The 26879-nt window shown below is 35.9% G+C and overlaps 1 protein-coding gene across 2 annotated transcripts; it reads right to left on the bottom strand.

The window, feature by feature from the left end:
* Nucleotides 1-1347: 1347 nt before the first annotated feature.
* On the bottom strand, nt 1348-26557 carry Pcf11 (PCF11 cleavage and polyadenylation factor subunit). Of its 2 annotated transcripts, none has more exons than XM_047516682.1 (16): nt 26044-26557; nt 22281-22406; nt 20287-20475; nt 19754-19948; nt 17736-18853; nt 17162-17342; nt 16575-17058; nt 14470-16031; nt 12639-12738; nt 9243-9362; nt 8413-8518; nt 5459-5642; nt 4693-4848; nt 4281-4373; nt 3713-3748; nt 1348-2469 (listed from the first exon to the last, which is right to left on the bottom strand). In XM_047516682.1, exons 1-16 carry the CDS (start codon nt 26233-26235, stop codon nt 2254-2256), a joined length of 5058 nt encoding a protein of 1685 aa, XP_047372638.1. In that variant the 5' UTR covers nt 26236-26557; the 3' UTR covers nt 1348-2253. The 2 variants fall into 2 exon arrangements, with proteins under 2 accessions (XP_047372638.1, XP_047372639.1); XM_047516683.1 differs by having other exon boundaries at nt 16968-17058.
* Nucleotides 26558-26879: the final 322 nt, after the last annotated feature.

Genomic DNA, 26879 nt, shown 5'->3' with positions numbered 1-26879 from the left:
TTCCCCAACCCACTCCCTTCCCTTCCTTTCCCTTTATCTAATCTAATGGTCTTCTATTCTTCCCCTTTCCAACCTCACTCCTTGTGGGTTAGCATCCACAAATCAGAGAGAACATTCAACCTTTGTTTGGGATTGGCTTATTTCACTTAGCATGATATTCTCCAGCTCCATCCGTTTACCAGCAAATACCATCATTACATTCTTCTTCAAGGCTGAGTGATATTCCATCGTATACCACATTTTCTTTACCACTGCATCTGTTGAAGGACACTTAGGTTGTTTCCATAGCTTGGCTATTGTGAGTTGAACTGCTATAAACATGGATGTTTGCTTTCTTTAACACAATTATTTCTCATCTTGCCACCCACCAGCTTTTTATTTCCCAAGGAATTGTCCTTGGCCCTCTTCTCCCCTCTTCATGGATACTCTTGGTATGCTTATAGGTTTGAATGTCACCTTCCTTTTGAACATCTCATACCTGTATTTGATTAAATCTGTGGGTGGTGTCTCCAGAAAAATGTATAACAAATTTAGCCTACATTTTTTGGATTCACAGACCCCAAAAATTCTTCCATTGCAGCAATCATGTATACTGAAGTTCAACTATCACATATGTTTATAACTCTTCAGTGAATACTTAAAATTTTCTTACTGGACCTCTCTGCAGCATGATTCTTCAGGGGGGTGGATAGGATATCACTTTAAAATGTATAGCGACTACATGACCAAGAAAGTTCATAATCTATTCAAATTTACCAGGTTTTACTCATGCAAATCCATTTTTGAGAACACATGATCCATTTGAATCATTTACTTCTATTCTCCAAAGATATCCTTCCTATCAATGTGGATTTCACTTGCAGTTGACCTTGAGGCTCACATGTTACCACCTTTGTAAAGTATTCCTTAACCTAGCTCCAGCTAGTTTATTATGCCTGTTTCTATCTTAGCATTTATCTTGAGATATCTTTTATTTTTATTGTGTTAATACTGGAATAAGACAAATGCAGATTCAAATTCTTGTATGACTTTTGAAGTGGGTAGGCTGAATTTCATCTATAAACTGAAAGTAGCATCTATCATGTAACATAAGTTTTAAGTATCAAAGAAAATACATGTAGAAAGTCTGCTAGTGCCTACCACATATTAAGTCCTCAATAAACAATAAGTTTCAGTGTTTTATTATACCTACCTCCCAATAAATGGCAAAAGGTATTAATCTTCTATCTCAGAGTACCTGGCTCAGCAGGTACCACACTTAACGTTTTAAAAAAAGTGACGAAAGGAAGACGCAAGAAAAAAAGCACATTTCAAAAACTCAAGAAATAAAGAAATACAAACCACGAGTTTCTTCATCATTCTATTTATTACATGTATGAATATTAACATCTCATGGTATCCATCTAATCCAATCAAAACCAACAAAGGAAAAAGGTTAACCATGTTTCAAATGAGCATTCTTACAGATTCCCCTGTAACTTAAAATAGAAATATGTTCATCTGCATTAAATCATTTGACAATTTGAAAAATATCTTTTAAAAAAAAAATCACATTTAGTACTTAAATATATTTGTTAATTTCTTGATGGCATCAGTGTCCAAGTTTAATAAAAGTTGCGTCATTGGATATTTTCCAAAAATGGACATCTGGATGGTTCTCTATAGTTGGGAGATACATACCTACATATATGTATGCAAACATGTCCTATTGTTTTTAAAATTTTTCAAATCTGGCTTTTCTATTTGAGAAAAGTCCTGCAGTGCTCTCAATCCCCTTTTGAAGGATAAAACTAACTTCAGACTTTGCTGCTATAATCATGGGAAGCTATTAGAAAAAAAAATCTTTATGCTGAGGTTGCTGTTCATTTCCATTTTTACCCAATAAAAAGTACAGAAACACTGTCTTTATTTGATGGTGTGCATAAATATTACACTCCATGGATAGCAAAAATATTTTTATTTATAATTTACAGTTTCACAAGTGAAAATCGTACATTTTTACACATACAATTTCATTTTGTTAAATTTGCACACATCTACAGAACTTTCACACAACAAGCACCTGAAACTGTGCAGGCAGTAGGAAATGCAAATACTAAAATGTATTTATTAACCAAATTATAGCTGAAGGCCCTGCCTCAGCTAGACAATTTATATAGATATATGTCTATATATACATAAAAAATTCTTCACCTTCTAGATCCAACAGCAGCTTTTTTTTTAAAAAAGAAAACCATACCTTTCTCATTTTATTTAAACTGACTCGACTGTATCATTTTCTGTTTTAATTTCAGTAGGTGTTGCTATGCTTTCCTCTGTACAAGATGGTGGAGTATCAATTCGCTCTTCCTTAACTTTGGGACTTTCACAAGGTTCCTGCAATTCATTTTTGACAATGTTCAACATAATGTTCAAAGGGTTTTCAACTGGTGTCTTGCTGGGAGATGGTGTACAATCAAATGAAGATGTCTACAAAATGAAAAAGCACTATAAGTACTGATGAAAGTTCAAAATTATCACATTAAATGACATGTAATTTTATAAGACCTTTGGGCAAAGGAAAACATAATGCAACTAAAATACCTCCTTTCCCACAAGACATGCAAAAAGCATCCAAATACTAAAAACACATCGAATATTCAGTATGTACTCAGCAATGAGCTGTCCAGTAATGGCTGATGTGCTGTCAAATATACAGCCAGAAAAAGTTAATGAGATATACTTTTATCTTTAGCCCTTACATAGACGGTAACCCCTATATAAATACTCTGGGATTTTTGCAACTATCCTGATTTCAAACACTTGAAGATATGTTTTTTGTTGTTTTTGAGACAGGGTCTTGCTAATTTGACCAGGCTGGACTTGAACTCTCAATCTTCCCATTTCAGCCTTCCAAGGAGCTGGGAATACAGGTATATATCACCACACCTTGCAAATTGAGGATCTTTTGATTTCCCCACAGACCTTCAAAAATTCTAGGAAACTAACATGGTTATTAAAACATAGCTTCCAAACTGCTTCTCTAAACTAGTTTGACAATGTATTACATTACTTGGTTTCAAGAATAGTCAAAGCCACAAACATAACAATTTAAACTTAAGACCACCAACTGGTGCCTTTTTCAGATTTTATGTGATCATTTAATATCAGATGGCTAAATGGAGTATGTGAGAAATAGTAAATACTGCCCAGAGCCTGAGAACACTATTTACATCATGAACCTTCTCTTCAGATTTTCACATTTCCTTGGGGCTAGTAGTCTAGTAAAAGACATTAAGATTCAAGTGAATAGAAAACAAGGAATAAAAATATTTCATAATTTTATATGTAACACATGATACACTGATGTTAGATCCTATATAACACCAGTATTTGGTGAACAACCTAACTGCTGCATCAAAACTAAACAGTGCCAGGCATGGTGGTACACACCTGTAATCCCAGGGGGTCAGGAGGCTAAGGCAGGAGGACCACAGGTTCAAGGAGGATTACAGCTTAAGCAACTTAGTGAAATCCTTTCTCAAAAAATAAAAAGAGCTGGGGATGTGCCTCAGGGTTAAGCAACCCTGGGTTCAATCCCTGATACCAAAAAAATAATACAAATTTTAAAAATAAACAGCTCAATAAAATTAACTTTTTTCTGATTAAAAAAAAAAAACTGAAAAGTAAAATTTATTAATGTAAGAACATACAGAAACCAAAACGAACTTACATTTTGATAATCTTCATAACATGATGGATGATATATCTGAAACAAAAAGAACTAAATAAATATTCTCGTGCATATTCATTTCTAATGGGCTATTCTAAAATGATTTTTCTTCTAAAATTTAAACCAGAAGGTAATGTTCTTTCAAAAGAATCATTTAATGAACAAAACCAAAATTATTATCCTTACCCTTAAGGAATATAAAGGAATATGAGAAGCAGATTTCTCTTTAAACTTGCTTTCTACATTTAAGTATCTAGTATAACATGGGTTGTTTTCATGACAGTAACAACTTGATGATGAAATATAAATTCAGAATCATAGTGTGATTAGGCAGAAAGATAACTAGATTGAGAAGATCTAGTGTTGAGTCTAGCATTATGATATTTGCTACATAAGCATCCAGATGATTACTAAGATCCCTACAAATTCAAACATTCTATGACTCTAAAGTCCAATGCCTTCTTTATTGAGCAAAATCCAAAAATGATTAAAAATCTTATTTCAGAGTTCAGCTACTCCAACAAAAAATATAACTTTAACATTCCTTATAAAAGTACTGAAATTTTACCTTTCCATCTACTCTAATAGCATTTTTTAAGTGCCATTCCTCTTCCTCTTCATCCCAGTATTGCTCAAACTGTTCTTGACAGATTTCACAACTCTAAAATAGAATCATACAAAATAAAATTTACATAATAGAACATATTTAATCCCATTAAAGAAAAATATATGAAGTTCAGTAAGAAACTTAGAATGCTATTAAAGTTTAAACAATATTCAATATATAATACAAATATATTACATTTTAAGGATTCTGACAACCTTCCAGGCAAAAAGTTAATATTTTACAATATAATGGTAGACAGAGTTTATAAGAAATATTAAAATCATTAAGAAGATATAAATAAGTTATGTTTATGATTATTAAAGGAAGTGAAGGACACTCCCAGAGAAAGGAAATTTAAACATTGTTCTCTGACCTCAACTGCTCCAGCTGGTCCAGCAGGTACACTTTGAAACTCCTTTTCTTTAGCAGCCTCCTGAGTTTTGAGCACAACTTCTTCATGCACCTTTTCAAAAAACTGGCTCTTTGCACGTTCTTCCAGATCAGCTATTTCCTCAAATTCTATCCAGTCCTTAAAACAAGTTGATTTTAAAGAATTTTCATTTGTTTCTAAACTTTCACTGTTTATCTTCAATATAATGCCACTTAAAGGTGTATTTTTCTACATTATTTGTTAAATATTACTTATAATTATACCTTCTCATTGAGCCTCATAACTAATGGACAATATGTAACAACTAATGAACAACCAAGATTTTAATGTTGGGGTTGGAGTTGTAGCTCAGTGGTGGAGCACAAAACGCATGCATGACTGCCCTGTATTCAATCCCTACCACACAAACAAAAAAAAATTTATATATACAACATGTGTGTGTGTATCTTAATGTTATTTTCCATTAACCCTACAATTACAAGATAAACTTCATGAACAATTTTTACAAAAAATTTCATTCACTGAACCTTGGAATTTTAAACCTGGAATAGGTTTGTATACTATTCAAAACAACAAAAAACAAATACTCTTCAAAATATCTTTATTTAAACAATTGCTGATAGTCTAGGTATCAAATTTTATTCAGAACATCCAAGTGTTAGCTCTCAGTAATTATTTAAACTAATATATACTATTAGAGTGATAAAACTGAAGCCTAAAAAAGTTCAGAGGCATATGAATTACTTACTGTTAAACTGTAGTACCAACGTCTATGAGTGACTTTTCGGCTAACGTCCTTCTCAGTTCTATTTTGCCGATAGTGCCAGTCCAAGTGATCTGCATATACATCTGTCTGTGATGTTGTAAATCTCATTCCACAAGAGTAACACTGAATACCAGTGTATAGTCGGTTTATAACACTATCATAACGTCTGTTTTGAAAAAGAAAGAATATTTATAATAACACATCTGAATAGCTAAAAAAACAATAAATTACCAATAACTTCAGTTTGCCATATTTTTAACAAGGGTAAAACCAAGAACAGCTGGCTAAAACAGTTAATATTCAGACATCAATGCTCTTACCTACTAGTATCACTGACTCACTTTACCTAAATTTTGATGAACAATGGAACACAGAGCCTACCTTCTTATTGATAGGTTTGTCCCAGTTACTTACCTCCTTTTAGCTAAAAATAGAATGATCTTGTGCTAGCTAATGATGCAAGAATGGCTTATTCTTAGTTTGGAGTTAATATCAAGGTGGACAAGGCAGAACAGTTAAGATTTCACCTCAAAAAGTATTTGGAGTTCTGAATAATTCAACTCTTCCACTCTAATTTAAAGAACAGTGAACAGGTACAAAAATAACAACAGGCAGCTAACTAAAAAGTTACAAGATCTATAGGATACTTGTCAGTAACAATTCATTTTTTTAAATCTAGGCTCCCTATTGGAGAAGAAATTACAGATCAAGTAAGTGAAAATACAAAACAGGGCAGTTAACTCCAAAAGAAAAAGAAAACAAAATACAGAATACTGATACCTTGCATCCTAGAAAACAAAAATTAGTCGTAATATTAACAGTGAATGATGATTTAATGAAAAACAGTTTCATAACTACATGGAGGGAATTGGCAGGACAATAAAAGAGCTAGCTAGCCAACTGCACTAACATGACTATTGTCCCAGTTACTCAGGAAACTGCAGCAAGAAGATCATTTGAGCCCAAGAATTTGGGGCAATCTTGGACAACATAACAAGACCCTATTTAAAAAAAAAAAAAAAAAAAAAGTAAGAACTAACCAAATCTTTGCTTTTAAGAATGTCCCAGTTCGGGGTGGGAGGGGTGGGAGGGGTGGGGGGGAGGGGAAAAATATAATAAACATCATTACCCTATGTAAACGTAAAATAAATAAATAAATAAAAAAAAAAAAAAAAAAGAATGTCCCAGTTCATCTAAACATAATAAATCAAGAAGCAACCAGGCGTGGTGGTACACACCTATAATCCCAGTGACTTGGGAGGATAAGGCAGGAGGATTGCAAGTTCAAAGTCAGCCTCAGCAACTTTGCAAAGTCCAACTCCAAAAACAAAAAGGGCTGGGGATATGGCTCAATGATTAAGCACCCCTGGGTTAAGTCTCCTGCACCAGGGAAGAAAGGAAGGAAGAAAAAATGTCTACTTTATGAAACAGAGGTAAATGATAAAAAAAATAGTTTGAGGGGAAAAAAGTTGCTTTTAAAGGACAGAGTTAGATGAAGAACAGTAGCAGGAAAAGGAATGTCATTTTTTATTGTAAGCCTTTCACTATGCAAAAGTATTACTTTTAAAAATATATATATTGATTTTTAAAAGGGTAAACCCTTTAGCTGTTTTTCTGATGTGATACAATGAATTCATTTACTAGAATATAGCTTTAAATTCTTATATATAATAAAGATAAATTTATTTGAAGATAAGTAATGAATGTTAATAGTGGTTATCCATAAAGTGGAAACTGTAGGTAACGTTATTTTCCTAATTTTATTTATAGTTCTCCTTTGTTATCCTCAAGGAATTGGTTCCATGATACCCCATGAATACCAAAATCCATTGATAATCAAGTCCCTTATATAAAATGGTATAGTATTTATATAATAACCTACACATCCTCCTGTATATTTGAAATCATGTCTAGATTACTTATGATACCTAGCACAATGTTATGTAAGTAGTTCTTATATAAACTATTTAAGGAATAATGACAAGAAAAACATCTGTACATATTCAGTACCAACACATTTTCTTAAAAATATTTTTCAACCACTATTGGTTGAATCCACAGACATGGAACCTGCAGATAATTAGGGCTATTTATATTTCCTACATTTCCACAATGACCCATGACATTGCTTATAATATTTTTGTAAATAATTTTAAAATTTGGGCTCTAAAGACCAACTTTCTGAACTTTAAAAGTATAAAAACACAGAAAAAATAATGAAGATAAAAAGAAAAACATGAGCCAGGTATGGTGGCACACACCTGTAATCCCAATCCCAGCCTTGGGAGGCTGAGGCAGGAGGATTGCAGGTTCAAAGCCAGCCTAAGCAACTGAGCAAGGCCCTCAACAATTTACTGAGACCCTGTCTCAAAAACATAAAATGGGTTAGGGATGTGACTCAGTGGTTAAGTAAACCTAGGTTCAATCCCTGGTACCAAAAAAAAAAAAGAAAAACATCAATAATTAATACCTAATAGTTAATAGTTAAACTCTTCATATTTTCTACAGCAAATATATATTAAAAAAAAAAAAATGGAAATGTTGTGGTGGCCTTTTGACCTAATACCTGCACAGTACAGACCTTTTTTAAAGGAATTTAAAACTAGGCTTCCTAGGGTTGGGATTGTCGCTCAGTGGTAGGGCACTTGTCTCCCATGTGTGAGGCACTGGGTTTGATCCTCAGCACCACATAAAAATAAATAAAATAAAGGTCCATCAACAACAACAAAATATTTAAAGGGGGGGCACTTCCTAAGGATAAGATTAAGATTACGTTACATAGTTTACCATATTCAAAAATACCCCAGGCAGGGTATGAGGGAGCTTTTTAAAATTCAGAATAGTAAAAGGAATAAAATGAAAGTACTATAGTAATAATGTAATAATGTCTACTGTTGTTAAAGTCATTGTCTCATAAAGAAAATTAGATTACATACTGTTTCAATTCTTCAATTGTAAAATTAGTAAGATCTGGAACATCTTGATCTTCATTTTGATCTTCCTCCTCTTCAGGGGGAGGCTGAGCAGCAACTTCATTTACTTCTTCAATTGAGAAGAGAGATACAAATATCTGAATATCATTTATTCATGTGTTCTTCATAAAGGAACACTATAGTGTCATAAGCATATAGTGAAACCCACCTATTCAGTGCTTTTGATCTGGTCAAGGAATTTAGTACACCTTCTTGAAATTCTATTTCATCAATATTCAGTTTATATTCAAAAGCTAAGTTAAGTACAACAACTAATATAAGTCTACATATGACAATTGCAGGAATGTTAATTAAATAAATACTATATAATAACTGTTCAATCTTAGACTTTTTAAAATGTCATAATAAACCAATTGTATTTGAGTTTCAAAAAAAATTTTTAAATAAAAGGAGTATTAAGTACAGTGGCATACACCTATAATCTCAGCTACTTGGGAAGCTGAGGCAGAGGGATTACAAATTTGAGGCCAGTCTGGGAAATAGTGTGATCCTATCTCAAACTAATTTTTAAAAGGACTGGGAATATCACTCAGTGGTAGAGCACCCCTGGGTTCAAACCCCAGTATAACAAAAAAAATAATAATAATAATAAAAAGAAAGAGAAAAAAATTGAGATTTGTAAAGTAAAGGGAAATTCTGAAATAAAATTACTAATTTAAAATAAATAAAAGGTATACTTGAGAATTTAATTGTAAGGACATTTACAATATATCTAATAATGCATCTCTGTAACTAAATGAAGCTTAGTACATGAAATATAAAATCACACTTACGTGTTGTAGCTGAATCAGGCTGGGACAATTTGAGAATTCCTGTTTTTAGCAGTTTTGAAAATAATTCATTTACATCCACCTGACTAAGATGATTATCAGGATATGCCTTAGGAAGAGCACCTTTAAAAAAATAACATTCTTAAAGTGAAAGAACTTAAAGATGAACTGTGTTACTAAGCATTTTTCTAAGTTTTCTTCAAGATGTCCTACCAATGACAAATCTTATTAATCTTGGACCTATCACTTCAAAAGCTCAAGTTAATTTTTCATTTAGGTTGACAAACCATCACCAACAAAAAATATTCTAGAACAAATACTACAAACTAAACATATATATTATCTTTAAAAAACAAATATTACCCACCTTTGTCTAACTAATACCAAGAATAACAGTATAGAGAGAACAGAAAGCCTCAAGCTCCTATGGCATGGAGCACCATTGCTAGGTCAAATTTTTAACCTTTCTGATGTTCTAATCCTCATAACCCCACTGCATAGGTGAAGTAATGTACCATCTCATAGCACAGGTTTCTTGGGGGGGGGGGGGGGGCGCGGCTGGGGGAACAAGGCCAAAGTAGAAGTACTCCTGACTCCTCTTGTTCCCCAGGATGGCTCTCCCTAGAAACCGATGCAAGGCGATGACGACCATGTAGCTCAGGATATACCTGCCCCTATGGCCTGTGCTGAATTACTGCCTTTGCAAAGTAGCTCAGGCTATTGCTAAACAGTGTCAGGCTTCAATAATTTGAATCAATGGGACAACTGTAACAATCTTCTCCTCAAACTCAATCTGATCCTGTATTTTGCTAATAAGCACTATTCTGTATAAAAATTGTGATTAACTATAAAACAAGCTAGGGTTGTATCTCAGTGGCAGAGTGCTTGCTTAGTGTACTCATAGCACTGAGTCTCAGGACTGCAAAAATGTAAAAATAAAATGTATTTGTCACTATTGTACATCTACCTACACCTCCAAAAAAACTGTTCTGAACCACTAAATGTTCCTCTTAACAGTAGAAATCCTATTTGTGTCCACAACACATACAATTCCTACCCTTAACCATTATAACTGTACATTTATCATAATGCCTTATACACAATAGGCTAACTTATGTCTTCAAATTAAATATCTGAATGCATGAATGAATAAATCAGTCCCAGCAGTTAATCAATTATAATAGCATTTCACACACTGGTCTAACATTTACATTGAAATTAGTTATTTATGTGTCTAAGAGGGATAATTAGCTATTCACATATCCAGAGGCAGCCAAGTTTAGTGATCAAGAGCATGAAAGAGGGGCTGGGGATATAGCTCAATTGGTAGAGTGCTTGCCTTGCAAGCACAAGGCCTTGGGTTCAAATCCCCAGCACCAAGCAAAAAAAAAAAAAAAAGGAGCATGGAAGCATGAACGAATTATGGTATCAGACCCCTTGCCATAAAGTTAGAAATACCACTTTCATTTGGGGGCATGATCAAGTTTCTTATCTTTACATCATGCCTGTAAAAGGTAATAATAGTTCCTACCTATAGTTATAAGGATCAAATGAATTAATATTTCTAAGGCACTGAGATATTTGGCAACATATCATTACTTAAGAAAAAAAAGTCAATATATCTACTATACTAAAATGCTCTTTGAAGGATGAACCCTTATTAAATTCCACCTAGCACAATGCCCAGCATCAGCAAATGGTCAATTTGTTTCAATGAATAAATGAACAAGGAGTAAACCACTAAGAAAGTGATGTTTTCACTTTCAAATCAGAGAAGGAACCTTGAGAGAAGTTGAAGATAGCTCACTGAATACTATTCACACCTCTTATAAGAATAAGCACACTTGAAAGACATTCCTAACATCTCTTCCAATACTCTCAACCCAGGGGAATAAAATGTGATTTCCTCTCTGATACTGCACACATATAGCCCAACCTTGTAAAAGAAAATTCAGTTTTTGTACACTATCTCATGGACTAACCCCAATACAACAAATCCCTACTCAGCAAGGAAAACTGGTTTATAGAGGAAAATACACTAATACAGCACTTAAAGTTACAAAGTACTTTTTGCACATACTACCTCATTTGACACTCTTTAAAAAAAAAAAAAAAAAAAAAAAAAAAGCCCAGGCAAATAACACTACCATCTCCTGGTTCAGAGATGAAGAAACTGAAAAACAGAAAATTTGCTTATGTCCTGTTCACTTATAAAGTGTCAGGGTAGAGATTCTAACCCTGGTCTTCTAACTATAATCCCAAATCCTTTCCTTCCCTTTTCATTAAAGTGATGTCAAAAAATATATAATTTAATCCTAATTATTCATCTACAAACTAAAAGCAAAAAAGCTTTCATATTAATAAAACAAATTAAGTGACACAATTTAAGGACTAATGCATAAAAGAGAGCATGGCTACAACTTCCCCAGTTCATTTCATACATTTTAGAAAACACCCTAAACTTGTAAACTGAATAATTTAATACTATGCTAAAGTATGTTTCTGAAAACAGCTTTTTAAAAATTATTTAGAAATTAAAGCAAATGTCACTACTATTTGGTTGGGTTAGATCTCAATACATTAACTTTGCAGATGTTACAAGTCACCATAATTTATATATTTACCACTTATTAAAACTAAAATTCACTTTAAAAACTCTTATATCCTTATAATTATGACTTAACAACCAACAACAAAAATGCTTATCAGCAGAACTGGGTAAGTTATCGGATTTTCTAGTTTAGTGCTCTAAAAATGAATGAATCAATTTTATAAATTAGTGTCCCCAGTATTCACTTAATAAATGTTTAGCTGGATCATAACACATACATACATACCATACAACTCAAAATATCAAATCCCAATGCATCGGGAAACTGAGGCAAGAGGATCAAAAGTTCAAAATCAGCCTCAGCAACTTAGTGAGGCCCTAAGTCTCTAAATAAAATATTAAAAAGGGTTGGAGATGTGGTTTAGCAGTTTAAGTATTTCTGGGCTCAATTCTCAGTAAAAAAAAAATAAAAAATTTAAAAAAAAAATTGAGATAGAGATCTCAAATAATTGTGACTTCTGAGGTTTGTCATTTATTTTACTCTATCTTAACACAAATATCCCACTTCTACCCCAAGTCCCAGCCTCTAAACAATAGATTTCCCTCCTCCTTTTTTCTGTTCTACAAGTCCAAGCTAATCATCTCTAGCTATTAACAGGGTCAACATGGATACATATCAACAATGTTAATAAACTCAGAAACAACAAAAACATTTCAGAGCCAGATTTAAACCTCTCTAAATTAAATACGCCCTCTCAACATTACCATTTTATAAAACTGACAAAATTAGCTATTTAACAAAACAATAACTGTCTTTCTATAAAAAACAAAATTTAGAAAGTACCTACCTGAAGGATTCTGAACAAATGCTCCAGGATTTTGTGGATGAACTGGCAAAAACTGTTGTCCTTGGCCAAATGCTACTGGCTGAGCAACACCAGTAAGAACCTTTAAGATAAAAGAAAACAATAATATCTTCCCTTACATCTCTCAGAGGTACAAGAAACTGAGAGTAGCTGAAACTTCCTTGAAAAGTTTAAGATACCATACAAATATAAGCCATCAACTAGCTCTATGCCCTTACACAAGCACTTTACCTGGGAGGGGGAAGGTTTCCCTTATTTACAAATAGAACTGGCATTCAACAATCAAACCTGTATACAATCATGGGGCTAGTTAGCAAAGCTGAAGCCAAAACTCCAAACGCTTGACTTCTTCCCACAGTCAAAAGCCTGCTTTAATTACCAATCTGAACTCCAGGTTATTATCCTTCACAGCCATCATTTTGGGATAAGGTTATAGCTGGAGTAGAAAGTAGATCATAAAAGATATCAATGCGAATGTTTATCAGAAAAGGATGGGGTTATGGCTCAGAGGTTGAATGCTTGCCTACCACGTGCAAGGCCTTAGGTTTAATTGCCAGCACCACAAAAAATAAATTAAAAATGAAACTGTTTTGAAACAGGTGTTGTACTGGCATACCAAGAAGGTGTTTGTAGTCCATAGGGAGGCAGGACTTCTACATCTTGCTACTATGTAAAATAAATACCCATTAATAAGCCTTGTCAGTATCCATGTGAATTTTCAATGGTGTGTACATAATAAAAGCCTGCCAATTCTAAATAACATAGAAACAAGACTAAGTAAGTTCCATTCTAGAGAACCTGTCAATAACAGTACCATTTAAGGATACACAAGAATAGATTTAACTTTGGCAAGTCAACTGTATTTTTCTCCAAACAACTGGATATACACAGAAGACTACTTTCTATTAATAATGTTCATAATGTGCTTTTAAGATTTTTCTTATTTTACATTTTCTTCTAAACAGTCTACTACTATGAAAATTCATGTCCTAGTAAAGTATCAGCACCCGGAATAAAGTAAATTCAGTCCAGAACTTCAGCAGGCAAGTAAAAGCAGTCATTAAATTATTAATTGAATTAATCACAAATTGTGAACATACTGCTTTAAAATTCAGTATTCATTTTAAAATGTATGCAGAATAAGTATGAATGAGTATCAATGAATGACTATGTGTTTAGGTAACTAGAGTATACTTGAAAGGCAGGTATCAATTTTGCTATGTTGTTAAGCAATTGTATCTGCCTGGAGTGACTAGAAAGGTGGTGAACACAGCAAGAGAAAATGAAGAGACTGTAAAGGCTGTAAAAATGTGGACTATTTCATTTTTTCTTATTTAATTCAAGCTAAGGAAGTTCTTTCCCAAAAAAGTGTAAGAAATCAGCTCTATAGTTACTTTATAGCATAGCAGGGTTCAATAGGGGTAAAGAAGTCTATAAAACACAATGGTATGATACTTCACAGTTTTGAAGCAAAAAAACAAAAAAGAAATCAACAGAAAAGAGCATGTGTGCACAACAGTAGAGAGGAGGGAGAAAGGATGAAAATGGAAAGAAGAAAGACAGATATTTCCCTAGAGCCTAGAAGAAAGAGCTAAAATCAGTTTTAGACTTAAATTGCAAATAGCCTCTCCAGAAGACACTCATACCACTTTCCTAGCACATGGAGTTCTGAAGTAAATTAAAAACTTCATTTCACTATACACAATAAACTATGTCCCAAAGGCCTTCCGCAAACCACAGAAATATTAAAAACAGTCAACTTATCTACATACTATATAATTTTAGAGTAGCAACAGAGTAGCAACAGACTCACCTGTTGAGATGCCTGAATATTTCCTACTGATAAAGGAGCAGGTAGATTGCCAAAGTTTCCAAATTGAGAACTCTGAAGATTCTTTTCATCAAAATAGTGTCCAGAAGCTCTGTTAAGGGGATTTGTGAAACTCTGGTTTCCAGGGCCATGTGGTCCATTAAAATTTGGTCCTTGAGGTGAATCAAATATTTGTTCATGTCTTTGGAACTGTAGTCCTTGGGATGGGGCATTAAAAGCACTGCCAGGTGGATCATTATATGGACCAGTCTGATTGAAAGATACCGATTCAAGCCTTTGTGAAGGATGATTGTCAAATCGTGTGCCTTGCAGACCGAGAGGAATATCAAACCTTGATGCTTGCTGGTGTTGTGGACCATCAAATCTTTGAGGTATACCATCAAATCTTGGTTGAACCTGCTGTCCAGGTGGTCCATCAAACCTCTGTGGGCCTGGCTGACCAGGAGTTCTTTCAAATCTAGGACCTGGCTGACCATGTAATCCATCAAATCTTGGCAAGAGTGATGGCTGACCTGGCTGCCCATCAAACCTTAAAGCATGACCTTCAAACCTTGGACCACCTTGACCCAGAGGCCCCTCAATTCTCAGGCCACCTCCTGGTACAGGACCCTCAAACCTCATTCCACCACCTTGCTGGACTAAAGGTCCTTCAAACCTGATCCCAACCCCTGGCTGACCATGTGGACCCTCAAACCTGAGGTTTCCACCAAGTTGATTATGTTGTCCTTCAAATCTCAGACCAGCTACTGACTGACCATGGGGGCCCTCAAACCTCATTCCAACTCCTTGCTGTAGCAAAGGCCCCTCAAATCTGATCCCACCTCCTGGCTGACCATGAGGTCCATCAAACCTAATGGCAGCCCCTGATGGACCGTGACCCCCCTCAAATCTAAGTCCACCTACAGGTTGACCTCGAGGATTATCAAATCTAAGACCACCCACAGGCTGACCATGAGGTCCCTCAAACCTCAGACCACCCATAGGTTGACCACGATGTCCTTCAAATCTAAGACCACCCACAGGCTGACCCCCTGGTCCTTCAAATCGCAAACCTCCTGCAGATCCCTCAAACCTCAGACCAGGGGAACCTTCAAACCGAAAACCACCTCCTCCTGCTTGACCAATTGGCCCCTCAAACCTCAGAGGTGTCCCTACTGGTCCTGGAGGACCTTCAAATCTCAAAGGACACCCACCTCCTAGCTGACCTTGTGGTCCTTCAAATCTCATAGGGCCTCCTCCCCCCATTTGTCCTGGTGACCCATCAAACCGAAGAGAACCTGGTGTAGGAGGTCCATCAATTCTAGGGCTTAATTTATTAGGTCCTTCAAAAATCATCTTGGTTGGGCCATCTCTTGTTACTGATGGCCTACTAGGTCCATCAAATAATGGTCTGTCTTCAGCTAAAGCAGTAAGTCGTTGATTTGTATCAAGGCCAGCAAATCTTGATGCCGGGCTATCTACAAATGGTTTATCTGAATCTTCATATCTAGGTCGCTTAAGTGGAAAACGATCATTGAATGGAGATCTCTGCTCTTCTCGCACACCTTTTAAAAAGAAAAAAAATTTTTCACTAAATTTGAGTTTATATCAAATTATCTTAGTCTTTTTATATTCATATAAATGCTTATCCAAAGACATAAAATCTATCTCACTATATTAGAAGGGAGGGAAGAGACAGACAGCATCAAGCAGTATAGGTAAGAGGATGCCCTCTATATCCAAACACACATGGATTAAAAAAAAAATCCCCACCCTATCAAGTTATTTGACTTTGAGAGCAAGTTATTTAACCTCTCCATTGTTTCCTATCTGAAATGGGGATAATATATATTTCATTGGGTTGTTGTATTAAATCAATTACATATAAAAAGAACCTAGTGAAATCCCTGATACACAGCTGGCTTATAAATACTAACTCCCTTCCCTTCCCTTTTCATATGGGGGTTGGGGCAAGGGAACAAAACAGACAGACAGACAGACAAAAAAGGTAGTTTGAACAGTAATAAAATCCATCCCCACTTAGCTTGTTCATTTTCCCTTCACTGCTGTGTGAGTCAATAGGCATAATCTGATTTAACTTTTTCTACCTTTAGCAGAGACTTGCTCGTCATGTCTTCTCCGGCCCTCATGGGGTGAAAGATTCTCAGCATAAGTACGACTCCCAGATATAGGAGAAAGACGTCTTGCTCTTTCACTAAATTGTTCTTTTCTGTCAAACTGTGCTCCACTATTCCTACTTGCATGTTTACTTTTGGATGGCTCACATTCTATTCCAGACAACAAGGCATCAGTCAAAGGGTAGTCAAAAATATCAGGATCTAAGAGATCAAGTCTTGGAAATGAATGCTGAACCTGTGTCCTTTTCAGTTTTGCTTTATGTTCATAGTAGGTTAATTCAGCATCAGATAAGAGAGGTTTCTTTTTTAATCCACCTTTATTTTCTTCTGTAGGACTATCCCGTACACTGCATCTATGTTTACCTTCTTGATACTGAAAAAGCTGTCGAATTTGATGCACAACAACAAGGAACTCATCCTGTGAAATTTCACCAGATGCTAAACGTTCACTCGTCTGCATAGGGGTGATAAGAGGAAATTAAATAGTTTAAATATAAAAAGTACTTATTAAATACAAAAGAGAATAATGATTACATGGGATTAACCACAGTAACTACCTTTTGAAGCAATTCTCTTTTGCTTGCAAGGGTTAACTCTTTAGGAATCTGAAGATTCGCATCTACACTTAATCGATGCTGCTGCTTTGGGGCTCGAGGTGACAAGATTCCTTTAGTGCTTGACCAGCTCTCCCTGTGCCTTAGATGAGGAGATTTACTATGTTCATCGCCCTGTTGTAAACTGAAACCATAAAAGTAGTATGTTACTTCCAGGTTTGTTTGTTTTCTTTTTAATACAAGACCATATTTAAGGATCCTTTCCAAAGGACTCAATTAAATACACACATGTAACAATGAAAAGTAAAAACACATGTCAAGAAAATCGGGTATGAATTCCGATTCTTGCATGTCCTGGATTGTAGCCTTAGGTAAATTAATAAACCTTTCTAAACTTCAGTTTCCTTATCTGTAAAATAGGAATAATTGATAGTATTTAATCTATAATTCTGTTAAGAACTAAGTAGAAAAATAAAGCACTAATCTTAACATTCAATAATCATTTCCTAATTTTTAATTAATACTATCTTTAAAATAAACATAATATTGTACTTGATCAAAAATGTTAATATCATACCTTTTATTTTCTTCCCAACCAGATTTCCATCTTTTGGTAGACTTAGAACTTTGCCAGTTTTCTATATTCTCCTTTGGCTCAGAGCCTGACTTTGTAGAATGTTGATTTGCAGTTTCTTGGGGTCGTTCCTCTTCAGTCTTTTTCATTCGCCTTGGATCTCGAACATCCTGTTTAGTACTTCTCTTAGCATTTCTTTCTTCCCTGGAAGGTGGTGTAAACTCTTCCATATGTGACTGCTTAATTCCAGATTGACGAATCTTTCCAGCTTTGGGCGTCGAAGTTGGAGAAATACTTCTCTGCCTTCGTTTGGGTGACCGCCTATCTCTTCTCTTTGGGGAATGTATAATTGGTGACCGAGACTTGGGTGATCTCGATCTTGATCGCTTTCTATTACTCGATCTCCCTGGTTTTATCCCCTGTTTTTCCAATTCTTCTGTTATTGTATCCTGTTTCTGTACAATGCCATTTATTATTTTATTTCTACTTCCAATCAGTCTGTGTTCAGATGATTTCACGTGCTCCTCTTTATCCTTTTTTTCTACTGTTTTTCTCTTCTCTTTCACGTCATCATCTTTGCCATCAGTCTTCTCCTGAAGATGTTTTTTTAATCTTGGATCTCTCTTGTTTATATCCGACAATCTCACACTTTCAGATTCTTGATTTTTCAAGTCTTTCGTGTGAGATAATTTGTTTTTCAAAGGCGATGGTGATTTAGATTTAGATTTAGATTTAGAATCTAATTGGTCAAGTTCTTTCTTGGTTATTTTTTCACCTGATTTACTTTTTTCTTGCTTGGATGAATTTAGTTTTTCAGAGGGTACAGTTTTACTTGTCTTAGTATCAGACTGGTTCAATGTATTCATAAGGAATTCCTTCCTGTGACTCTGATCTTTTCCGTGAGAAGAATGTTGGCCCATCCTATTAAGACGGGGATCCCGGTTTGTTCCTTTCAAATCCTGAATTTGTAAGGATGGACATGGACGGGTTTTCTCAGGTTGCACAGGAACCTGATGGGGGGCTTTAACTGTCATAGGGGGAATCTGTGAAACATGTAATTTCGATGGTGCTGATCCAGGACCCAAGTTGGATGTCTCCTGCTGAACACTAAGAGAAACTGCCTGAAATACAAAATAAATATTGGTTCATATGTTTTAACATATGGTTCATATGTTTTTATAGTATTAAAATACTATAAAACATACATATTATTTCAATTTCCTGACATTATGAAGAATATAATTCTTAAATTCAAAAAATTCATTTGATGCTGTATTTATATTATGCATTTCTAATGTAGAAGTATAATGAAAAGAAAGCCCTTATACCTAGGTGATTCACTACCTCTTGTTATGGTTTTATAATCCCTAGATAGGGAGACAAAAAACAAAAATAATAACAAAACCAAAAAATCTCTCTCTTCCTAACTACTTAGGATCCTAAAATAGATCCTAAAATGCCTAAAACACTATAAATTAAATTCTATATCGGTCATTAAATTCTATGTCATAAGATTTAGTTTCTCCTAGAACAGCACTGTTATCCTGTCTTCCTGTATCTCCTGACTCTCAATTAAGTAAAATAACTTAGTATAGGGTCATTCATGCATGAAAATACATACTTCTCTTTAAGTTTTTGATGGCTTTTTTTAAGACTTCTAGGAGCCTGATTTGTTCATAAAACTCTTAGAACATTGACGACTATGCAAAAACATTCACCACAGTTCACCTACGATCCTAGGACTGCAATATTATGTCCATATTTATATAATGGTTAAACAAAACTAAGGTGCCACCTTGTAAGTTATCAATGTAATATAAAACAATTTGGAGAATACAGTATAGCTTATAATCATGTGTCTTTTCCAATGAGGATATAAAAATTTGGTCTAATAAATGCATCATAATTTGCAAACTAAGAGCAAAAATAAAATAACGTTAATATAACACAATTCAAATCAAAATTATTTCTTTTCTATGACAAGTTTAGATCACTTAAAAAGGCAAATCTCTCGTACTCACCAGTTGTGCCTTAGCTTGCTCTAACTCAAGTTCCAGCTTTTTCTGCTGAAGTTCTAACAACTGTTTTTGCTTTGCCAGTAACTGCTGCCGTATTAGTTGTTCTTGAGTAAGATTCTTTTGTATATCAGGAACAATTGGAGGAGTGGAGATGCTGGGGGAACTGACCACTGTGCCAGGTGTTGAAGGCTCCTCAGGCTAAACAGAAAAATACTTTGTTAAGAAAAACGTATCATACCTAAAAAGTAAACTAAGGATTGACTAAAAATTATCAGTTAATTCTTAATACTACCATAATCATGAAGTCAACATTTAAAAGCACACAGAAAACTTCAGGAATTTCAAACCCTAAATAAATGTTACATAGTAACTAAACAGGTGAATGCATTTTTAAATTAAAATTTTAATTATATACTTTGTTTTCAAACTGAACTGATTCAGCACAAGGTATTCTATTTTTGCTTTCTGGCAAGAAATTTTAGATTTAAAATTTGATAGTTAAAATAATAGTATATACCATTCACACTAAAACTTACCGATTTATTTAAAAATTTGGGATTCACATGGATGCTAGATGTATTCACATTGGGGGGTAGAGGCTTAATAGGCCACGCAGGATCTAATGAATTGACTCTGACATCCAGGGCATAAAGTTTCTTCAAAGGGAATATTTCATCCCATGTGGAACGTAATTTAAATAAACTTTTTCTAGTATTTTCATCCACCTAGAACAACAGAACAATTCTATGGCTTGTTAAGTTACTATAGAATGTTTCATATATTAAGTAGAAAGCTATATAAGTCTGTCTTGCTTCACATACAGAACTATACTATCCATTTATAAATATAAAAAAACTAACTTATTAAAGATACATTTAGTTGCAAATGTAAAGTTAATAAAATTATCCTTCAAAAATAATTAGAAAAATTAGTCATTATTACCTAGCCTTCATGAAATTAAACTAGCTTAAGTCTTCATATTTCTGAAAATACAAAATGTCTTCACATTTTAGAGTTGGGGATAATATTATTACTCTAGTTCTGGACAAAAATGTAGAGCAACTAGAAAATGATTTACCTGATGGCTTAAATTTTTTACATAGCAGTACAAAGTTAAAAATTAAGACAACTCTCAGTAACCAATATAATGCAATACATTTGGTAGCTATGAAAAGCTATTCATGGTACAGAATGCACCCTAATTTTTTAAATCCACAAATCTTAACCACGAATAAACTTTAGTTTATAACTTATCTATTCAAATTTATGATGGGCTTAACAATTTTTTTGAAAACCAGTCATGAGAGAAACCTAGTACTGGGGAAAACAATTTTTAACTTTAGGAAATAAAGCCTTAACTGCATTCATGTCTTCAGTTAACACATTTACTATAAGGTCATTTTAATCAACTGTAGTTGATACCCATTTAAATTCAATAAAGATATGCTACCAAACACCCAAATAGTTTGAACATACTGAAACTGAAACCAGAATTTGGCTACTTCTTAGGACTAAAGCCTAACCAAGTTCTACAGACTATTAACATGCTTTTTAATGCTATCTGAAAATACAGTTTTCCAAATTTCTTCTCTACATACCATTTCTTCCCTATCAACTTAAAAAATGCATTCAAGTAACACCTACACATTTCCTAATAAGTAAAATCTAGTATTAGTTTAAAAAAATAAACTAATTCTACAAATCTGACAACCTTAAGGTATGTCCAGATACAACAGGAGCATCTACTAAAATAGAACTACCACCAATTATTTGTTAAGAAACAATCTTTAAGCCTAAATGTCTTTTAAGTGCCCTTTTGCTCAGTGTGAAAGATAAAGCCTAGCAGTCAGAGAATTAGCTGAGCAAAGTCCTCATCTTTCTCAAGGTAATACTTTATTACCCAAACAACCAGATACAATGTTATGGAAGAAGTTTACAACCTTTAGCTATAGAAACTAGCAAGCCTTTCTTCTAAACACTAAGGGGTAGGCGGGGGTAGTTCCAAAATAACCTAAAGCAAATAACTGGTTCACCATTCACAAATACCTACAACATTCACAAAAATACTTGCACAAAGTAACAAAATAACAAACATTTCCAGGGGAAAGAAATTTCAGAGGTTTTAGCAATCAATCATAGGTTGGGACAGTAGAAGATTGTGATTTTTCTCATCTAACACTAGAAATTTAAACAATAAAATTCAAAGTAATTGACAGTTTTAGATCTTTTTTCTATAAGTGATGAAACAGATCTTCAATCAAATGGAACAATGCTCACTTTTTCTAAAAAGCCTATTTCCAAAGGTGATTAAAAACACTCTATTCTTGAATAGATAATATAAAACTGCAAGATGTTTTAAAGATCTAACATAAAACATCAGCTTTAGCCACTTTCCTTAAAACAGTACTTGATAATAAATGTCCAATAAAACATTTCACCACCCAAGAAAACCCAACACAAGGCAGGTATTTATTTAATCAGGAACACATCTCTTTTCAAAAAAAGCAAACATTTCTAAATGCATATATACCTTTTCAAACACACAAATAAATGTTGCAACTAGATTTTTAGTAAAGGCAGTGAGATATTCTCTTCCAACGTTTTTCACGATAGAATCCATAAGGTACATAACAGGAAGCTTCTCTGAGGAAGGAGCCTGAGGTAATAAAAAGAAACTGAAAAGTTTAGTATAATGAATTGCCACCAAATAATACTTTAATGAGTTTTTAAACCTAAAATACAGACCTCTATCTTTGTTGGCACTAAACACTTTTGAATCCATTTATTAACCGTTTTGAAATTTAAGTGTTCAACTCTCACCTCTTACAAAGGTCTTTAATTGGGCACACAAAAGCTCAGAATTATCAGGAAGAAAAACCATCTCTAGTACTCATTTAACACAATGGATTTTCAGGTACATGTGGTAAAAGACTGTGTTTTAAGTGACAATAAAAGAGGGGAGAATAAAAAGGGGGGAAATTATTTTGTAACCTAAGTGTCAGCTTTGGGACCCATATTAACTTATAATGGTGTGCCTAGATTTAACAAAGTCCTCTGGTAGAAACCCTAATTTCATAGGCATATTTTATATGTTAAAGTCTATGAAGTTTTTGTTACCTGTAAAATCATTAGGAATACTTATCTATAATCCAAATGAACAAAAGAAACTAAATACACTTCACACATGAAGTTAATGGCAAGTCACAGAAACTTGCACAGAAACTTGCAGGAAGTTGCAAGTTTGTTACTGATACAAGAAAAACTGGATGGAGCAGCCGCTGAGTCATGTAAATCGGGTTGAACTTGACTCTGGAAACTGGATTTGTCCTGAAGATTTTCTTCACAGCATGGACTCGCCGTCGAAATATTTTTCCTCTGACATGCACAAACCAGGGGCTCTAAATTTGTGCAGAGCCAGTGTGGTGATGCTGATAAAGGTAGCCCTTTCCAATGTAATGTTGCCCCAGAGTTCAACTGTAACGCCTACCGACCACTGGCTTTTAGAAGGCACAGCAAGCTTCCAGAAAGCATCAGCAGGTTCACAGACTTGTTGAGGAGCATTAAGACATACCATATAAACTAAGTGTTAAACTCACTCCACAGGAGCATCCATGATTTTAAAATCCAAACACAAAACTTAGGTTATTCCCATTTCCCCACCCCACGTGTATAGGAATCTTAACACTCAACAACACTTACCCATAGCTACCTGCAGCTAGGGCAGTTCTGTAGTACACAACGCTATACTTTTCACAAAACCAATTGCCCATACAAGTGTGTGGAAATGCTCTTGCTTCTGATAACACCTTTACAACCCAAAGTTGTCTAAAGAAACCTTTGAATAACTTTCTATGACAAATTTCTTTTAAGGCGCTATCTAATAAAAGGGTTCACAAGGCCACTGCATGTGGGCAAACAAGTACCAACATGTCAAATGCTTTATTGCTGTGTCTTTACCTTACCATGTCTTGTTTTACACCATTTAAGTCATTATTGTACTTATGAAGATAAATAGGCTCTCTTCACACCAAAATCTGTTCAGTAGGCCAATATTTTATTGTGCAAGTGAAGTCCTTATATGTAATATTCTTTTTCACTACTACTACCTTATGGGGAGTCAAATTAGGTGTGAATCCTTAAGTTCAGTAATGCTGAAATACTAAATAAGGACACAAACATTCACCTCCAGAAACACAAAACCAAGCCAGTTTACTACCAAATGACAAAACCCTCCCACCACCCTCAACCCCAACCCATATCAAGAGTTTCCCCAAAGTGATTTTGGCGTCTTTTCCTTGGTCTGGCTTTACAAAAATAACCAGGAAATGTGTGCCCAAAAAATTTCAGCTTTTTACCAGCAAACAGTCCACCTATTTTCACCACTCTGTGTAGCGAATACACAAATACAAGTTTTATGTGGTTACTACATTCAGCATTTAGTTTTCAGCTCTTGAAGTTCTTCTGGATCCATTAAAAACCAGCAAGGAAACTGTTCTTTGAGTGACAACCTGAGCTGCTAAATATTAGGTGCTGTGGAATATTAACGCCCAAAATAAGTTAGATTTAAAAAATTGTTATTTTCTGAAAAATGGGAAGTGCTTTTAAGTCATTGTCAAGTTTAAGCCTTCAAAAGGCCAAAAACTAACTTTTTATGTTCAAAATGTTTGTGGTATCAATAAAAAGGATGTTGAATACAGAAATGAAGTTTCCTCTCTAAATCTCACATTTTAAAAACAGAATAGCTGTTTCACACATTCACAGAAAAGGTGAATGAAAACTTGTATTTTAACTGTCAAAATGAACAGAATAAACTTGTTGAGTCCTTAAAAAATAAACCTTGCTTTTTTCCACTTTAAATTAAGGTATGAAAGGACCCTGAAACCGTGTATCTTGTGAACAGATTTACCCAAAAGAGTGGATGGAACCTAAAGAAGAATGAACCCAAGTCACTTAAAGACTTTTGTTTAAAACACACAACCACGTAGATAAAAATAAGTCTTGGAAACAAATTCTACACCTTACAAAGGTAAATAAAAAAGACAAATACATATTTTATATGTTTTATTCACAAATTTTATAATACCAGTCACACATTTCAAAACCATTTATTAGTCAGACCACTCAGTTTTACACTAGACAGAAACCGTCTCTAAACAATATATATTGGTGGTTGTTGTTAAAGTGGCCTTTTAAAAGGGGTTCACTCTGCTAAAAGGAGGCTCATCCTGATCAATGCAAACACTAACAACTAGAAAAAACTAAACCGTAAATACAAGCTTGAAAAATAACTTAAAAAGTAGTACTGGGAAGCTATTAAAACTCATAATTAACTAAGTTTAACAGTAACTTAAATGACATATCGCTCCCACATGAATCCACAGAAGAGGAAGACTACAGGGAAATATTTAAGGTGGCAGAGGACCACTTCTGTCAAGGGGTAAAGAAAAGCACGCCTTCATTATCAGTGAAGGGAGAAAAAAGAGAAAAGGAAGAGGAGGAGGGACTGAACTTTTCAGAGACTACAAGTGCCTGTACCCACTGGGCCAGTTCTCCACCTACAGGTTGGATTAAGATCTCTCCCCCCCACCACCCAAACCCCACCCTCAGCCCAAATTTCCCATATTTGGGGGCAAATTAGACCCTCCGATAGGAGAATAAAAGTTTTATCTAGCCGCCCCCACCCCAAAATGGGGCTGACGGGTGTGAGCAGCTGCCTGGCTGGCAGGGAATGGATTCTCCTCTCTTCCCTTTCGCATCATGTGCTTTTCAGGCGCCATGTTGGGCTCCTAACAGGCCGCTGCTCCACTCGGGGCCAATGCCCTATACCCACCCACCAACAGCTCGCTCCCAGGTCCCCCTTCACCTCCTTCCAACCCACAGAGCACAATTACCCAAAAGGGTAGTAGGGGGAAACGGGAGAGCCACTCCCCACCTTCCCAGGGGCTTAGAATTATTTGCTTTAACTCTTACTTCCCCAAACCACCAACTGCCTTTAAGTCTCCCCCACCCGAAAGGGCTCTATTCACAGCGTGTGCGTGTCGGGGTATACAATGCGGTGGCCTAAGCGGGAGCTGGTAAGCGGAAACGGGGCTCCACCCTTACCCTCCCCGCTCCCTCCCCTCCAGAGGCCCACGCTCGAAGCCTGGGCCAAGGACCGAGCCTGAGTTGGGGGGGGGGGGGGGTTGGAGAGGAGGAACATCGTCCCCCTTTGGATGGAAGCGAGACCTGGGATGAGGCTGACACTAAAATCAGGGAGTATTAGAAGAATAGGAGGCTGCGGGGTGTATAAAAACCTTGGCGGTTTGGGCCTCGATGAGAGAGACGATCTCCTTGGCGAAGGGCAGGTTCTCCTCGGCTAGAATGGTCAGCATATTGATGTGCGGTTTGCTATTGAAGGTCAGGTCTTCGAGCGATGACTGATAATCCCGACAGGCGTCCTCCCGGGCCCCCGCAGCACCGGCCTCCGCCGGCGTCTGCTCTGACATTGCGCCGCGGCCCCCCTCCGAGGTCCGCCGCAGCTGAAGCTGAAGCCGCTTTCGATACCCCGCCTCCCTTCCGACTCCTCTTCCTCTCCCCGGGTCACTCGCGGCTCCGGCTTCAACACATGCTGACCGCGGAGGGGGGTTGGGGGACGACACAGGGGAAACCTCGGGTATGAAACGCCGCCGTCTCACGGGTGATCTCCGTCCACTTCCAGCCGCCACAGAAGCTTCTTTCTCCACAGACACAAAATGGCGGCGGCAGTGGCGGCTCCAGCTCCGAAAATGTCTCTGTTCCCAACCGCTGCGTCGTGCGAAATGAACTAGGGGAGGGGAAATGTGCGGTAAAAGGGCGGGGCCGTTGATAAAACCAAAAGGGATTGGCTCGCCCGGAAACGTCACAAGCCCCGCCCCCGTCCCTTCCGCAGGACGTTCTGGCACCGCCTTCTTCTCCGGCCCGGGCCGGGGCTTTCGCAACACCTACTGCTCAGAGGTGCGGTGGAAAAGACCGCGCTTCTCATTGGCCGATTCGTAAGGGACTGTTCGGTCATTTGTTACCATAACAACCCATTCCGAGAAGCCAATAGGGCTGGGGAAGGCAGTTCCGGAGGACCAACCCAACCAGTTTAAGATGAAAGCTTAGCCGTCTC

Source organism: Sciurus carolinensis, chromosome 11 (genome assembly GCF_902686445.1).
Source record: "Sciurus carolinensis chromosome 11, mSciCar1.2, whole genome shotgun sequence".
Classification (NCBI taxonomy): Eukaryota; Metazoa; Chordata; class Mammalia; order Rodentia; family Sciuridae; genus Sciurus; species Sciurus carolinensis.
The sequence above is the reverse complement of the archived record's forward strand: the minus strand, read 5'-3'. Positions and strand labels throughout refer to the sequence as shown.